Source organism: Xenia sp. Carnegie-2017, unplaced genomic scaffold (genome assembly GCF_021976095.1).
Source record: "Xenia sp. Carnegie-2017 unplaced genomic scaffold, XeniaSp_v1 HiC_scaffold_14, whole genome shotgun sequence".
Lineage (NCBI taxonomy): Eukaryota > Metazoa > Cnidaria > Anthozoa > Malacalcyonacea > Xeniidae > Xenia > Xenia sp. Carnegie-2017.
Window position 1 is genome coordinate 8,327,144 of NW_025813447.1, and position 19,248 is coordinate 8,346,391.

General features: G+C 35.4%; 1 protein-coding gene and 1 long non-coding RNA gene across 2 annotated transcripts; one reads left to right on the forward strand and one right to left on the reverse strand.

Annotated features, from left to right (window-relative positions):
- Positions 1-1,629: 1,629 nt before the first annotated feature.
- Positions 1,630-9,282, forward strand: LOC124433963. Its single transcript, XR_006944658.1, has 2 exons — positions 1,630-1,810; positions 8,634-9,282. It is a non-coding gene; the product is annotated as an uncharacterized LOC124433963 (long non-coding RNA).
- Positions 9,283-10,635: 1,353 nt separating this feature from the next.
- LOC124435193 lies at positions 10,636-11,619 on the reverse strand. Its single transcript, XM_046985140.1, has one exon. The coding sequence runs from the start codon at positions 11,617-11,619 to the stop codon at positions 10,636-10,638; it is 984 nt and encodes a 327-aa protein (XP_046841096.1).
- Between the last annotated feature and the right edge of the window lie 7,629 nt (positions 11,620-19,248).

Genomic DNA, 19,248 nt, shown 5'->3' on the forward strand with positions numbered 1-19,248 from the left:
TATCGTTAAATGTTTTTAGATGCAGATCACGCAGGTTAGCTAAGTCTAGAGAAGTCAACATCAACACAAACAGTAGCTACTTCTCAGGATTCTATTAACCTAGACGTTCTGCTTATACAAGGTTATAAAACTTGACTTGACTAAAGAGTTTTTATACAATTCAACAAATAGTAATAAACAGATGAAAATGTCAAGAAATTTGTTTAAGTTTTGCACCATCCTAGCTCAACTTCCGTGCAAACAGTTGCTATTGATTAGAGAAAAGATGAATTGGTAATTTTGTTAATACAGTTGTGTTTGACTTTGTATCAGATACCCTGAAGTGGAATAGTTATAAAACGCAGATTTTAAAATAAGGCTGTAGCCTATTTTAAACTCTCTATTATTACACTGGTTGTTTATGTAATGAACGTAAATGTATCCTGTCTATGTATTTCTTAGAAAGAGAATCAAATAATTTCTGAAAAAGCTTAAGAGAAGCTTAGATTCGAAGAAATGGATAAAATGAAGTCTGTTGTTTATTCCCATTGTTTTTTAAAGAACTTATGCAAACTATTATGATAAATGTCAAGAATCAGTAAAAACAGAGCAGCTAAATGACGTACGTTTTTCTAAAATTGTGTATGTCGAATACTTAAGGTCTGCATGTCAAAGCTTGAAAAAAATCTTTCACAAGAATGGCGCAAAATTTTTGTGAAGATACTCATGTAAGTTATATAAGCAAAGACATGGAAATGTCATCAAATAAAGAAAATGTCGTCTTTTTTAATGAGAAACTTGTTTCTTTATGCAGCAGTCCCATATCACAATGACCCGACCAACGTTGAAAATTTGCTCAACTTTTCAATCTTCAGACTATCCCTCTTGCCATCAGCCCCTGTACGGCAAAACCAGCTTTCACTGCATTCCTCGTTTCTGTTTAAATGTTAATGTTTTCAAGAGATGACTTTTTTAGAGATGACTTAATCTTCACCAAAATGAAACCAATGATCATGTGCCATTTGTCTCAGCCATGTAATAAAGTTTTATATTTTCGTTATTTGTTGTATACTCTAACCTAACAAAAGAAAACGTTTTTAACTTAATCTCAGTTGGGTGTTGCAACGTTTTGAATGACAGACTTTTCAAGAAAAATTAAATGTCTCAAATTATATCATTTATAGAATATAGACTTATTAAAAATTTTACTTATAATATTGGCCAAATTTCTTAGTTTCCTACAAATCTAGTGTGTTCTCAGAAATAAATGAAACTTTGTATATGAATCTACGTAATATATATGATGACGTAATGTTTGAGGAATAAAGTAGTTTACGAATGCAAGTTTTTACAAATAGATTAAATGCTGGTCTTAGAATTCTTCTAAACTGACCAGAAAAGTCTGATACAGTGCACGAGCAATTTTGACTCCATGAGAGCAGAAATTTAAAATAATTTATAATTTTTTCCTTAAATCACAAGTGCCTGCATTTAGACGCCCCAGCAGGACGTTTGAAATTAAACACTTAATGTACAAAACGGCAATGGAAATGGCATAAGAATACGATGCAGACACTGATGCTGAAAATTGTATACTTTTAAAAAGCTTGAAAAAGTTTTCGTTTATGCTAAATGTTTAAATTAAAAGCAACTACTGGACTCTTTAGTCACCGCGAGGAATAGCTTTTACCTGTGTCACCTGTCTTACAGTTTTTCCTGCCAATCAGGACTTGGGAAGTAGATACAATTAAGTTTCCATCAACGCACAAAAAGCCCAAGTTAGCAGGCAACACTTCATTCGAGCATCCGTAGGAACGAAAAACAGACAAAGGTAATGAAATTATTTTTATGACGTATTTATAAAAACGTTTATCCCTTTATGACAGCTAAAGCTATACTGCATGTACTTTTTCTACACTTATCAAGCTACGTTTAAATTTTTATGTAACTAATTTTATCGCTACTACGTACAAGATTTATACTCTGCATAAGTTGAGGAAGTGTTTTATGGTAGAAGTAGCTAGAAAAGCCATGTCTATAGCATTTCAGAGAGCTCTAGTGAAGCTTTTCTTGTATCGTATTTTTTTGTCTTCTCAATCAAGAATTCCCTCCTGAAAAAAATTCTCGAAAATTAAACATTTCACTTTATTTTCTGACTTGTTGTCTAAAACCATTCGTCGTTAAAAACATTTTCACTTGTAATAATTAAAGTACAATTTGGGTAAAAATGAAAGAGAACGCATTGGTTTAGTAAGCTCAGCTCTTCCTGAGGTACAGGACTACAAAATTATCACAAACAAAGTTTGCGTTACGAGTTCTTCTCAGTTCCACAATATAAAACCAACCATTTGTTTTTCACTTTTTCAAATGATTATTTCAAAATAGTTTCTTGTCTATTTTATATTACGCATGTTACAATCCTTTATGTCTTATTGCTTAGCGACGAAGTATTGACAACTGCTGTGATACTAATTACGCTCAATTCCAGTGGCGTGCGGTCATGCAAGCGTAGGCAAGCGCCGCTTGCCTAAGCATTTTACCGAACAAAAATTTTTTGGATCAATCTCTGAGCAAAATCAGTTTAAATTTTTCTGTTCTAAACAATGTCAATGTAATCTTTTGTCTAAATTGTCTTTACAGTTGAAATGCTTGCAGGGGCGGATCTAGGATTTTTCAAACATCAGTCATAAAACATCGGAGGCGCTCCGCACCTGAGGGGGTCTGAGGCTATCTCTCCTGAGAAATTTTGAATTTCAGAGCCTTAAAAATGCCATTTTCAGCGTTTCAGAGCATTACAAAATGTATTTTGTGGGCATCGTTTTTGCATAAATACAACACATTTTGGTTACGTTTTTTTCAAAAAAAAAATGAAGTGAACAATACTTGAATGTTTTGCCAAACATTTAGGCTCATTATTATGCCAAATATATGACTCATTAGCATGTCTAGGAACGTAAAATTTATTTTACAATAATGCTATATTCAAAAACAGATATAGCCTTTAAAAATTTCTACCAAGTTGTCAGGCATAGACCCCCCTAGAGACCTCATTCAAACCTCTATGTAATGAGTTAAGTTAGAAATTTGGTACTACAAGTGACAGTTCATAGATATAGAAAAGCTCAGACTTCAAACCATGCAAGTTTATTGTAACCCTTTACCCATCTCCACATCAGTATTAGCAAATTCACCTTTGTGGAAAACTCAAAATTTTTTCTGCCAAAGCTTAAGCATAAATTATCAGAGTGAAAATTTGCAGATAAGGACAGCTGAATGCCATAAATGTTTATTAGGCATTTCACTTGACTATTATCTTCTTCAAGGTGTGCTATATAGCAATCACTAGTAGCATTGTATTATCAATTACAAACAGAATGTAACCAACATGTCTTTAATTATATAATTACATGAATGTTAAAATTGGTTCATGTGTCATGCTTACTGGTTATGATAAATATCATTTCATATGATCAAAGCTCGTTTAAATGTAAATCTGAAATAATTTAGTTTAGAAATTATAATGATCATCAGAAAAATTACCTAGTGATCATGAAAAATACTTTGCTGTTTTGCCAAATTTCAAGGTTTATCTGCATACATAGGAAGACATTTTTACTTTATAGAAAATGCTTTTCATACATCAATGGCCCTTTGGAATTTATGGCAAACAATCTGGTATGAGCCGTAGATTAACACAACTTTACATCTCTACATGAGGTGTTCAGTTAGAAAAGGGGACAATATGTGACATGGGACAACATTTCATGTATCTGAAATACTAAGGTTTAATACCAAAGGTTGAAATTTGGTATTAAACCTATTTGGTCAACCTTGTTTGATAAACAAGGTTGACCAAATTTCAAGTACATTATCCGCTGTGTAATAACTGCATTACACAGCGGATAATGTACTCGAAATTTGAATAGTTTTACGTAATTATAAAGTTAAGTGCGTAAGTTTAAGTAGCGCGTTTGAGTAAGTGTAGGATTGGCTATTTCCTCTATTGCTAATACATGAATCTAGATGAGTAATGTACGCACGTTATGTACGTCACTACAATATATCATGTAACTGATGTAAGGTATAAATAAGATTGATGTTCCTATAAAATATATAGCATAGGAATTTTCATCCTTTTATGTTCTACTTCTACAATTCGGTATTTTCACGACACCTGTACAACATGACTGAATGCATTGTGGAATCACTGTTATCCCGCTCATTTGGATTGAGACCTTTTTCCGAGAAACGAGAGATCGTCGAAGGTGGCCGTCCCACTCCTGAGTTGCAAGGACTACATACAACATCCGAGCGAAGTGGTAAAGTCTTTATTCGAAGTTTTCAGACGTCAAATTACGACAAGTACAAATGGCTGGCTGGCTCCTCAAAATTGAATAAGTTATCTTGCTGGCCGTGTCTTTTGTTCAACTCAACAGACAAGACAGTCTGGTGCAAGAAGGGATACGATGATTTGGCCAACCTGTGTAATGCCGTCAACAGACACGAGAAAACGAAGACACACTTGTCCAGTTGCCTAATGAATGCCAGTTTTGGGCGTACACGCATCGACATGCAGCTAGACGAACAGGCCCGTCAACACATCTCAGCTCACAACTTGATGGTGCACAAGAATAGAGAAGTACTTCGCCGTTTCATTGATGTTGTTTGCTTTCTTGGCAAACAGGAACTTTCTTTCAGAGGTCGGGTGGAGCTGGAGGAGTCTGCCAACAGGGGCAATTACGTCGAATTGATAAAACTGCTAAGTGCATATGACCCCACGCTTGACAGCATCTTCATACAGCAACCGTGTTTTCTGGACTTTCTAATCGTATCCAGAACGATTTGATTGTTGCTGTCAAGGACGTTATGTTGAAAGCAATAAAAGATGAAATGATGAGGAGCCCATTTGTCGCTATTTCCCTGGATGAAACCTCCGACGTTAAGACCTTATCGCAGCTAACAACTATAGTTCGCTATGTCAACCCAGATGGTAAAGCTGTGGAGCGCTTTCTTGGATTTACCGATGTAAGTGAGGATAGAACTGCGGCTAGACTGAAACAAGAAGTCGGTAAAACCCTGAACGAGTACGGATGCGGCGAAAAACTGATTGCCCAAACGTATGACGGTGTGAGTGTTCGTTCGGTGCGAAGTTTTCGAATACATCATCGAAAATGATGACGAGTTTGACGGTACGACGTTAAACGAAGCGATGGGCTACCGACAAGTTCTTGCAGATTTCCAGTTTGTGTTCTGCCTTAAAATATTTTCAGAAATATTTGGTCTTACGGATGTTTTGTATAATATCATTCAGAGTAAGCAGTTCGATATTGTCTTCTGTGTCACGAAAGTTCGCGAGACGAAAGATAAGATTCAAGAACAACGAACAAAATTCGTAGATTATTGGAATTTTACGTCAAGTGTCGTCAAAGTAGCACTGAAACGCGGGCAAAGTGAAGAGGATGTAAAGGCGTCCTTCCGTCAAATGTTTTTCTGTGTAGTCGATACCATTGTCGTGCAGATTGACTCTAGATTCGAAAGTCTTAACAGCAGAGCATTCGTTTCTTTGTTGGATCATTCAAAGCACGAATTGTACAGCCGGAATTTTCCCGAACGAGAGCTGCAATCGTTGCAAGATTCATATGGAACATTCTTTAATCTTCAAGCACTAAAAAGTGAACTAATCGTTGTATACGCATCTGCCGAGCTCAAATCGAAACCTGTTTTTTGATATGATATCAAAAAATAATCGAACTTGACTTGAAAGCCTATTTTCCAGAGGTGTACCGATTGTGTCAGCTCATTCTTACTATGCCAAGTACGTCCTCCTCTGCAGAAAGATCATTTTCGGCTCTCAAGCGTATCAAAACGTATCTTCGCAGTACACAAGGGCAAGAGCGACTTTCTGCATTGGCTACAATTTCAATCGAGAAGGAGATGTTGGTAAGTTTGCAGGGGAAGCCACGATTCTATGAGGACGTTATAAAGGAGTTTTGCACAAAGGAAAGACGGATGGAATTTACATTTAAGTAAATCTGTTGTAGGATTTTGGACTATTTCGTTCTGTTACTTCTTCACTACAATAGAAATGCACGCGTAGCCATTTACTTAAAACGACTTTATATCACAATACCACATGTAATACTTTTGAACCGTAATTGTGATATATACTCTATAAAAGTTTTTGAATTTTTTAGATTTTTTCAATACTGTTTCAGTCATGACAGATACATTTTTTCGACAAAGTACTCTCAGAAATCGCGGGAAATGCGCTCCAGTAGCCTTCAAAATCCAAAAATTTTCTGGGGGAGCATGCCCCCAGAACCCCTGGGGGAGCATGCCGCGGCATGCCACGAACCTCACCCCCAGCGCTTGCCTATTAAATTCGGTCACCGCACGCCACTGCTCAATTCGTGCCATCGACACTTTTATTTTGAATTTACTTTTTTCTTTCCTCGGCAATGCAATGTGAAAATTCACATGTAAACTGCCAATGTTGCTGACAGTGATTGTTAGTATTAAATTGAAGGAAAATTAATGAATCAATAGTTTATTTTTTCAAGTAGTTAGAGCAACATATAATATAAATTGTGCCAAAGTTATTGCAAGATACAGCGTGTCAAAGAAATAGTCCTAGGCTCCTAGCCGAGCATTTTGTATTGTTGAAACCATGTTGGTGCCTGTTTTCTCGAAAGATCGTTTTAATAAAGGAGAAAATTCTAATAAGCAGGCGAGCAATGGTGGAAAAAAACATAATAAAACGTGTGGGTTTTCCCATTAACTTTTTCAGCTGCAACGCTGGCAAACACGGCGCAAGAAATTACAATTCTGTTCAGTATTAATACTTTCGTAAACTTCATTAGTGGAAAATACTAAACGTCATCTAAAATAAATTTTTCTTTTTCTTAAAAGTCATATACAATACACGTTGATGATATGAGAACTTAATTGCTATAAAAGAAATGACCTTTTCCTTTCATTTATATTGGATAACAATTTGGATAACCAATAAGGATAACACTTATTGCAATTTTCCTATACAAGATTTACATGCATGCAGGCAGAAGGAAATCATCTTATATGTCATTAAATTAATGCTCATGCAAAAGTTATTAGTTTTCATTTATATAATTTCCAAAACATTTATTATTTATAACCCTATTAATAAGTATTTTAATAATATATATATAAGTATTTTAATAGTATGTATATATATATAATCTTCAATGATTGATAAACATTCATTTTTCTGTCAAGACGTGAAAGTGCAAAACTGTAACAAATCATTGCATGAATCATTTATATCAACAATATTAAACTTAAATTTTAAGTTAGTTCATGCTTTGTAAGACTTATTTAAAAAACTTTCATAATAATAGCTACAGCTATGCCAAGCTTTTTACATAGTTTCCAAGTTTTTTTAATTTGTTATAGCGTTTTATCATAGTAATGATCGGATGAGTAAGTCAACTTTGTCATTGCTCCGTCTTTTGCTACGCTTTAGTAACAATATGTTGTGAATGTAAAATTGTTGTGAATTACTTAAGAGTTCTTCAATCGCAAATATGTCACAAAATACTTCAGCTGTTTTAAAAAAAGTAAGACCAGATGATAGATTAAAACTTTCACATTTAACCAGTGCTAATTTCATTGCTTGAGAGTTTTGTAAGCGAACACGAGGATGATTTGTGCGATCAGGTTTTGTATTATGTCAAATGTTAACAACCAAGATAATTTATTATTTCACTTATACTGAAGACGGCACCATGAGATGTCGAAACTTGTCTATTTCAAAAAAACTCGTCGTATATATTAAATGCGCATTAGCAATAGTGCTTCTACGAAATTATGGAAACATTATTTACGACATAGCACAAAAATACGAAGGAAAGGTCTCCTTATCAGAAATGCGGAAGTTTGAAAAGCTTCAAACCAAACAAAGGAAAGCAGAACTAGATGCTAAGTTTCTTAAAGATTGTCTTTCACTCGGCGTCTATCCAAAGTTTCTCTGCTTTTCACTACCAAATGTCAACAACGAAGATAATTTCTTATTTCACTTATACTGAAGATGGCATAATGAGATGTCGAAACATATCCATTTTAAAAAACTAGTCGTACATATTAAATGCGCATTAGCAATAGTGCTTCTACGAAATTATGGAAACATTATTTACGACATAGCACAAAAATACGAAGGATGAGTAAGTCAACTTTGTCATTGCCCCGACTTTTGCTACGCTTTAGTGACAATATGTTTAAAATTTCTCTAAGTCCAAAGAAAAATTCGAAGAAAAATTTTCAAAATATTTTAGTTTTTATTAAAAGAAGTAAGACCAGATGATAGATTAGAACTTTCACATTTAACTGGTGCTAATTTCATTACTTGGGAGTTTTGTAAGCGAACACGAGGATGATTTGTGCGATCGGGTTTTGTATTATGTCAAATGTTAACAACCAAGATAATTTATTATTCACTTATACTGAAGATGGCTTCATGAGATGTCGAAACATGTCTATTTTAAAAAAACTCGTCGTATATATTAAATGCGTATTAGCAATAGTGCTTTTACGAAAATATATAAACAATAAGGATAACACTTTTTAAGATTGTTAAGACTTACCATACATTGCTAATAAATATTTTCAACTATTTACAGACACGGAAACAGCTATAAAGCATAGTCATTTAAGCGATACATGGAAGACATTAATGTGCGCGGACTTGGTCTTGTCCACAATATGGCCAATCTCAAAAAAGAAGCTTATCTTGCCAAATTTAAGACCGAATTCAATAACTGGGTTTTACCTGAAATAAAGCAAATGAATGATTTGTTAGACGAGCAATCGTCAAAGATGAAAGAATTTCTTACAGCAATCAATCAACACGTGGGCATACTTACTACAGAAGTGAGCATCTTGAGAAACGAGAATGTCGAACTGAGGGCAAGCATTGACCACTTGAGGGAAACCAATAACGGATTTACAGAGCAGTTAGCAAATATGCAAAGGCAAATTGACGAATTGACGCGGAACAATTCAACTTGATTCAATAACATTTTGGGCTTTAATATTCGAGCAATATATTCACACTTTTTAAAGCAGCTTGGCAAACACTAAACCTATGTTACTTAACGTCTAAAAAGCACTTGATATCCGTCAATTACCATGTAATAATTTCACAAAAATGGCTAGTTACGCCGTAATTGTAATTTTACTTGTAGATATAAACATTGCTTAATTTAATAACTTCATTTACCCTTGTAATAATTTGTATAAAAATAAATTAAGGAATAGCTATACACAGTAGGTCTCGTGTTCTTTATTGAGTTCTATAAAAAACTATTCATGGTGCAACTTTATTAACTATTTAAAGTAGGTTAAAACTTAAAACTACAAAACAATTACTTTTAAAGCTATAAAATCACCCGTTACACTGGTTACAACGCCGTTGCTTTTTAAATGGCTATAAAATCACCCGTTACACTGGTTACAACGCCTTTATTTCCATTCTCTCAGAAAATTGCTTAACAAAATGTAAATAAAATTGATAGGTGTACGAAGAATTTCGATTCATGTAATATAAGATTGTGAAATATGATTTTCCTGTAATTATTTTCTCAAACTACATGCAAGCAAATTTGGTGCAAGTTTCAAACATGCTGTTAAAAATTGTTAAAAACTAATAACGATACCTTATTTATTTTGAAAACGTCAGTTAAAATAGAGTGAGTTTTGTGGTATTTTGAAGCACAAACAATAAAGAAAGCGTATTTACATTTACGACTTACAGATTTATTTTTATCAAAAATGTATTTCAATTGAATAAAGTAACATAAAAATATTTCATTTTTGATTTATTGCACAATAAATTAATAACTAAAGAGCTCAGGCCTTAGCGTAGAAGCCATACAGGGCCAGATTAAGAGCTGGGCCTCGAGCCACCCACTAAAAGCAGTAAAAAGGGGCCACCCACCAGTAAAATTGCGTAATGAATCAGAGCAGACGCACTCATTGTCTGAAAGGAATTGGAAGTGAAATTAGACACATTTTAATTCACGGTAATGCCAGCCTTGAACTTTTCAGAAAATCAAGCTAGTTTCTGGACTTATCTTAAGAATTAGCTTAGAAATGTCCGTTGACTTAACAAAGAAAAGCGTTGATAATGTAAATTTTAAAAAGATTACTAAAAAATCGAGAGCAACAAGAGCTGCTCCGATCTATTGTCGACTAACAATCCATATCAAACAAATATTTGATGTCCAAACTGTTGAAAACTTTGGCGTTGTCACTAAAACCTAGTCAACTCTTGATTTAGTATTGATAAGTCTAACTTATGATACAAGCTACGAAAACGAAGCTCATGCTAACAATAATACCAGCTCTAAACAACAGGGCCGGATTAACATTTTGCGGGGCCCATGGCATAATATCAGTGCGGGGCCCTTGCCCCAACCCCTGTGTTTACCAAAATGCAATAAAAAACTGTTTTTTTAACTCAAACAATAAAACCTCGTATTTTTGCCTATTTAAACCCTTACGTTGAATATAATTCCAATTTACAATCACGTACGTATACCAAACATTACATACCAATATTAAACAGACTAATATAATAAACACGATAAAAAAAGACGTAAAAGGTTTTACTGTGCAGAAGTGTTAAGCCTTATAAACGTTATGCTTACGGGATTTCATAAGAGCAAAATCATTAATCAGGGATGACATATCAATACTACGCAGAACATCATTTTCAATACTCAGAAGAGCAAGGCTATTTAGTCGTTCCTGTGTCATGGTTGAACGAAGATGATCCTTTATTAGCTTTAATTTCGAGAACGACCGTTCACCAGAACAATTTGATATCATCATACTGAGGTAAATGCGAAACACAATAACAGCGTTTGGAAATACAGTTTCCAGGTTATTTCCCACAAGAAACCTATATATACGCAATTCTAGGGAGTCTACGTTCACTTTGATGTCGTCATCATCATCGGATGTTACATCGATGTCATGGTCTTCACTAGGCTGAGCAGAAGATCCAATTCGAGCTGAAGAATAATGAGGTGCAGCTGCATGACTCGCATCTAATGCTCTTTTCACGAATTCTGTGTTGAGAAAGCTAGAAAACTGGAGCAATTCATCACCCAAATTGACTTCGAGGTCAGTGGAAAATGCTTTTTGCAATCTTTGTGCGTTTTCCAACACGTCTTCAGCTGGCAGATCTGTAAGCTTTCGCAGAAAGCCAAACTTTTCAGCAATGTTGATGTAAGCACTCAGTCGTTTTCGCAACTCAGCATCCAGACTATCGATTATTACAAGGAAAGTACCTGTGCGAAACTTGTCGGCTGGAATCTGCAACAAATCAGGTGCTGATCCTGGCTCGTCGTTACAACGATTGCGTTTACGCACGCGCTTGATCTCTTCTTTATATTGATCACATTCACTGAGCTCCTTTCCTTTGGCTTCAAATTCTTCAAATCTGGTTCGCAGCGAAAGGACAAACTCAATCAGCGATTCATATAATGCAACAGCAGAGTTGAGATCTTGATCAGCTAATTGCAGGATCTGACTTGTTCTCTGAAATCGTTGCAAGATTTGATGCCATAATGCTGCCAGAATTCCAATTTCAAGCTGGGCCATATCAGACGCAAGACTATTGGCTTCATTTTGGCTTCAGGCTTCTCATCTTGATCATCATGGATCTCGTTAAAGCAGCATTAATTTCGTATCCTATTACTAGAGCTTTGTAGCATCTGCACGTGCTGACCATCGAGTATCAGACATACGTTTAACCGTTGGAAGTCTCTTGCTTGAAAGTTGGTCGGTTAAAACTTTCCAACGATGCGTTGAAGCAGCAAAGAAAGAGTAAATCGTTGGAGGAAGTTGAAGAATCTTGATGCTTCTTGACAACAACTGGCAGATGATTGTCCAACAAGATTAAGGGAATGTGCAAACGGTCATGTACTGTGCTAGGCTACAATGTTGCTGAATAATGGCCTGCATACCATTATATTTCCCACTCATATTGCTTGCATTGTCATATGACTGGCCGCGGCAATCCGAAATATTTATATTATTGGTTTTCAAATAATCTAGTAGCCTTTCAGCTAGCAATTTTCCGCTATGTCCAAGTATGTTAAGGAAAGATACAAATCGTTCGACAGGACCAGAGGGTAAAACGTATCGAAGAATGCATGTCAGTTGATCAACGTGGGAAATATCTGGGGTAGAGTCTACACAGACGGAGAAATACTTTGCAGCTTTAACTCTGTAAAAATCTGCTCGCGAACTCGAGTTGCCATCAGTTGGATGAATTCCTCGCAAATGGTCTTTGAGAGATAGGATGTGTGACCCTTCCCTTATTTGCATTACGGTTGATGTGTTGCGCTAGAAATGGATCGAACATCGATATAAGTTCTAATGTTCCCAGGTAGTTACCGTTTTTTGGCGATCCAACGATCTCATCAGTGCCGCGAAATGGTAAACTTCGCTCGGAAAGGTAACGGATGGTTTCTGTTACCCGCTCAAGTACTGCCCGCCAATAGTTACGCTCATCACTGGCCTGTGTGACCAGTTCTGAATCAATACGGTAGCCAGCATCGCTACGTTGGAGTAGCTGAAAAACAGCATTACGGTGCGCTGAACTTTTCTCATGTCGTGGAATTGATTGGGATGCGCGTTTCCAGTCATTATAACCTTGTTTTCCAAAAACGATGCTGTCAGTCATGAGTTTACACGCAAAACAGAACACGACATGTTTGGATGGTGAATAGCAGAGCCAGTTTCGAGGATGTTGCTGTTTTGTAAGCTCATGTGTGTACGTGAACAAAGTTTTTTGGTTTTTATAAGGTTTGTATCATATTACTTTTATATAAACGTTGTGTTATTTATTATTTCACTTATACTGAAGATGAGATGTCGAAACATGTCTATCATAATAAATTAAAAAATGAAGTTGATAACGATCAGGCGTCAGCATATAAGGAACCTATCTCTTAGTACCAATGATAGATTAAAGAAGAACAAGTTGGACGGCAACAAAACAAGGTTAGATAATTTCCTTTTATCATAATAATGATCGGATGAGTAAGTCAACTTTGTCATTGCCCGGTCTTTTGCTACGCTTTAGTGACAATATGTTGTGAATGTAAAATTGTTGTGAATTTTTTAAGAGTTCTTCAATCCCAAATATGTCGGAAAATACTTTAGCTGTTTTAAAAAAAGTAAGACCAGATGACCAGATGATTGCTTGAGAGTTTGTAAGCGAACGCGAGGACAATTTGTGCGATCGGGTTTTGTATTATGTCAAATGTTAACAACCAACATAATTTATTATTTCACTTATACTGAAGATGGCATCATGAGATGTCGAAACATGTCTATTTTAAAAAAACTCGTGGTATATATTAAATGCGTATTAGCAATAGTGCTCCTACGAAATTATATAAACAATAAGGATAACACTTTTTAAGATTGTTAAGACTTATCATAAATTGTTAATAAATATTTTCAACTATTTACAGACACGGAAACAGCTATAAAGTTTAGTCATTCAATCGATACATGGAAAACATTAAAACGCAAGTACATGGTCTTGTCGACAATGTGGGCAATCTCAGGAAAGAAGTTTCAAATGTCAAATTTCAAACCGAATTGAATAACTTGGTTTTACCTGAAATACCGAAAATGAATGGATTGTTAGACGAGCAATCGTCAAAGATTGCAGAATTGCTTAAAGAAATCGTTCAAGGAGAGAACAATTTGAGAACCGAAAATAACCATCTCAGTGCAAGAATTGACGATTTGACTGCAAGCAATGACCATTTAAGGGGAGAGAATAACGAATTTAGGCAAAAGTTAGCAGGTATGCAAAGGCAAATTAACGAATTGAGGGCAGACAATGACCAACTCAGGGCAAGAATTCACCAAGTGATTGCAAGCAATGACCAATTGAAGGCAGACAATGACAAACTCAGGGCGAGAAAATAACGCATTTAAATAAATGTTTGCAGATATGCAAAGGCAATTAACGAAATGAGCCAGAACAATTCAACTTGATTCAATAATATTTTGGGCTTTCATGCTCGAACAATATATTCACACTTTTTAAAGCAGATTTTAGACACCAAACGTATGTTAGTTAACGTTTGAAAAGCACTTGATATCAGTCTATAGCATCATTTACGATGTAATGTTTTTTAAAATATGGTTAGTTACGCTGGTAGTTGTAATTTTACTTGTAGATATAAACATTGCTTAATTTAATAACTTCATTTACACTTGTAATAATTTGTATACAAATAAATTAAGGAATAGCTAGACACAGTAGGTCATGTGTTCTTTATCGAGCTCTATAAAGAATTATTCATGGTGCAACTTTATTAACTATTTAAAGTAGGTTAAAACTTAAAACTACAAAACAAGTTACTCAGTTGCTTTTTAAATGGCTGTAAAATCCCCCGTTACACTGGTTACAATGCCGTGATTTCCATTCTCTCAGAAAATCGCTTAACAAAATGTAAATAAAATTGATAGGTGTACGAACAATTTCGATTTGTTTAATATAGGATTATGAAATATGCTTTTCCTGTCATTATTTTCTCAATTTACATGCAAGCAAATTAGGTGCAAGTTTCAAACATGCTGTTAAAAATTATTAAGAACTAATAACGATACCTTAACTATTTTTGAAAACGTCAGTTAAAATAGAATGAGTTTTGTTTTATTTTAAAGCACAAACAATAAAAAAGCGTATTTACATTTACCACTTACAGATTTATTTTTATCGAAAATGCATTTTAATTGAATAAAGTAACATAAAAATATTTCATTTTTGATTTATTGCACAATAAATTATTAAATAAAGAGCTCAGGCCTTAGCGTAAAAGCCATACAGGGCCGGATTAAGAGCTGTGCCCCGAGCCGGATTAAGGGTTGGGCTCCGGGCCACCTACCAAAGCAGTAAAAAGGGGGCACCCACCAGTAAAATTGCGTAACGAATCAGAGCAGACGCATTCATTGTCTGAAAGGAATTGGAAGTGAAAGTAGACACATTTTAATTCACGGTAATGCCAGCCTTGAACTTTTCAGAAAATCAAGCCAGCTTCTTGACTTATCTTAAGAATTAACTAAGAAAAGATTTGATGGTGTAAATTTTAAAAAGATTACTACAAAATTTAGAGCAACAACAGCTGCTCCGACCTATTGTGGACTAACAATCCATAGCAAACAAATAGTTGATGTTTGTTAGATTTTAATCTTTATTCTTGGATTAGTATTGATTTTACAATAATCTTTTTCTACTAAGGACCTGTTAATATGAGACGGCCAGCCCGCTTAAGCCGGACTAGATAGCTTTGCCGATATCTTGCCTCATATATTATTTTACAATGTTTTTGAAATTGCTTTCCTATGAAGAGCGGGTCAGCCGACTCAGCCCGGCTTGGCGAGATTGCTGAATGGAAGCGATATTTCGCCATATGAATGCGAATACAAAATGGCCAGGCAAACTAGTTACAGCGTTAACCTGGTTAAACTGGTTACAATGCCGTGATTTCCATTCTCTCAGAAAATCGCTTAATGAAATGTAAATTGGCTTTGCGGGCTGGCCCGTCTCATATGAATAGGCCCTAAGAACAACAAAAATATATATACACACCAGATGTATCTAAAATTGTTCGATTTTCACGTGTCCACTGATCTATATCTGATGAACTAAATTAACATTAACTTTAACAATTGAAATACTTTATGTTATATTGTATCATGTTAACAATGTTCAAACTGTTGAAAACTTTGGCGTTGTCACTAAAACTTAGTCAACTCTTGATTTAGTTTTGATAAGTGTAACTTATGATACAAGCGACGAAAACGGAGCTAATGCTAACAATAATACTAGCTCTAAACAACGAACAGTTCTAGGGACTATGGCCATGTGACCACCAGGCTCTTAAAGGTGTGGAAAATTTATCCATATCGTTTCTTTTACTTTTACTATTACTTTTGGAATTTGGAAAGTTTACTGTCAGTTGTTGATAAATCTGTCACTCTCCTTGATTAATGCATGTTAGCCTACCAGGTTATTTCAGCACGTTTTAACATTTTCGGTCACATATCAGAGATGTCCCCAGAAGAATTCAAAGGAATCACGCTGAAAACTCGTACTTGCCTATTGTGAATCCGTGATGATTTTGATAACTTCCTTGAAGGCGAGTTATGTCAGTATGTTGCATATGCCAAGTTCTTCGAACATGACAAACCAGACGACATTGGTTGCAAGTTCTTCTTGCTCAGATTTATCCCGTCCAAATGCTAGCAGACTACTTTTTCCAACGTCGAGATTGCCTTGAAAATTTATCTTGTAGTGATGGTCACTGGGCACGTCAATAGTTCAATACCAGGCCAATTTAGCGATCATGACCATAGAATCTGACGTCATTTGTGATTTGGATCTATCTGTTATCATTAAGGAGTTTGCAGTACAAAAATCAAAAAAGGTTAATGTGTAATGTTTGCACACTGTCAGAAGATGAACTTTAGAGATGATGGCGATAAAGATGATTGTATTGTATTGTTATAAAAAGGCCCAAATATTTTTGCCCTTCTTTTTTGTACACGTGGGCTGATTTCAGACCCAAAGAGGTGTTTATTATTGTAGTATTTTTTTGATAGCTATTATTTTTGCTTTTCTCTGAGAACTAGGAATATCACATGCACTCGAGTATTTTGGCTGAGTTTTTCTACCAAATTCTGAATTTTGGGAAATACGTCTAGGAGTGTTCTTTCTTATAATGAATCAACTATTAATGTGGCAATTTTCTAAGCAACATGAAGTTTAAACCAAAAAAGGCCCCCCACCATAAAGTGGGCCCCATGCCTTCAGTGAAGTTAATAAAGCCCTGATGAGCATGCACTGTATCAACAACGTACAGGGGTTGCTAGACTTTAAGACGTATATTAGAAAAGCAGAATCACATACAATTTTTGACGTAGTTCCGCTCGGTGACGCAACGGAAGAAATAGTATTTACTCGTAGATATCATCAAATTAAAGGAAATCAATCTCAAGAGCCGGATCGATTTTATCATAATACTCAAGATACTTCATATGCTAAATCAATGATTAAAATGCATTCAATTATTTCTCTGATATTTGTGGTTTCTTTTGTTTCACGGTTTCGTATGTTTTTTATTTGCTAAACATTTTTGGAATTATATTCCAAATCTGATATGTTTCTGCCTGTGACATTGCATGCCTAATTATATTTATATACTGTAATGACGTAGGTAATTCCTTATTTAATATGCATGTGTAATGTATATAAGAACCTGTGTTTATCTAAGCCCGGCATTAAATACAAGACTTATTACATGGTGGTAGCGATTAGGAAAAGTTTGTTCTTATCGAATGGCAGAAGGATTTTCTAGGCCAACACGACTCTCGTTTGAAGGCAACGTTGCTGAGAATTGGCGTCGCTTCAAACAGAACTATGAAATATACATTGTTGCTGCAGGACATAGTCGGAAATCAAAGAAAGAAAAGTCATGCATCCTCTTAAATCTAGCTGGCGAAGATGCGGTTGAAAGATATAATTCTTTTACCTACAACGAAGAGGAAGACAAAGACGATCCAGAAATTCTAGTGAAGAAATTTGAAGAAATTTGTATGCCGCTTAAGAATTTAACATTCGAAAGACATTTATTTCATACAAGGAAGCAAAGTCCGTCAGAGTCGATTAGTTCCTTTGTTACAGATTTGAAAAACATTGCTCGAAAGTGCGAGTTTGGTGACCTCGAGAACGAACTTATTAAAGATCGTATTGTGTGTGGGATTAACAGTGATGCAGTCAGAGAGATTCTCCTTCGCGAAACAAGTTTAACTTTAGACAAGGCTCTAAACATATGCAGTGCAAACGAATTGTCGGAACAACAAGTAAAAGATCTTACTAATTATCAAGATGTCGATGAACTGAAGGCTAGGAAGAATTCGAAAACCTCAAGAGGAAGTTACACAAACTTACGTCAAACAAAAGAAGATAAACATCGAGGACAAAGATTCGTATTAAAGAACAATTGCAGAAACTGTGGAGGAAAACATCTTCCAAAGCAATGCCCAGCTTTTGGAAAAATTTGCCACAAATGTCATAAGAAAAACCACTTTGCTCGGGTGTGTCTAACGTCTATACAAAAGTCACAAAGAACAGTTAATGAAGTTAGTGATGAAGAATTGTTTATTGGTGCTGTTAATGCAATCACACCTACGCAACAACGCACAAGCTCGAAAGTCGACTATCGAATGAATATTGATGCTGTAGAAAAAAGCAAAGACGAGTGGTATTCTGAACTCAAGTTTGGCAGACATTTGGTGAACGTGAAGGTGGATACAGGCGCAAAATGTAATGTGCTTTCTAAAAAAATTGTTCGATAAAGTCAAAGAAGCCGAGCAACAAGTTACCAAAACAAATACAAAGCTAATGTCGTATAGTGGAGATTCAGTTCAAACCTTGGGACAAGCAGTGATGACGTGTTCTTACAAAGACAAACGATACAATCTTCTACATAGCGACACACGATGTAAAGCCTATTCTTGGTTTACCTGATTGCGAGCGTTTGGGTATGGTGAAAAGAATTAAAGATGTCAAACCTATTTTCACTAGCGACGATATTCTCAATGAATATGCAGATCTCTTCGATGGCAAACTAGGATGTTTACTCATTAAACATCATATCAGTGTCAATCCAAATGTAAAACCTACAATTCATCCTCCTCGACGCGTTCCAGTAGCTATGAGAACGAAAATTAAAGAAGAGTTAGAACGAATGCAACAGATGGGTGTCATCGATCCTGTAGAAAACCTACGGAATGGGTTTCGTCAATGGTAACAGTGGAAAACCAAACAAGTTACGAATATGTATTGATCCTAGACATCTTAATGAAGCCATTCAGCGAGAACATTACCCTCTCTTAACAATAGAAGAAGTCGTATCAAGACTACCTGGAGCTAAAATTTTCCGTATTCGATGCAGCCTCTGGATTTTGGCAGATACCTCTAGATGAAGATTCCAGTTATCTTACAACATTCAATACGCCTTTTGGCAGATACAAATTCAATCGTCTCCCATTTGGTATATCCTCAGCACCTGAAGTGTTCCAAAAAGCTATGCACCAGCTGTTTGACAGAATAGACGGTTGTGAAATTATAATTGATGATATCTTAGTATGGGGAATCTACAGAGAAAGAGCATGATGAAAGAATTATCAATGTGCTGA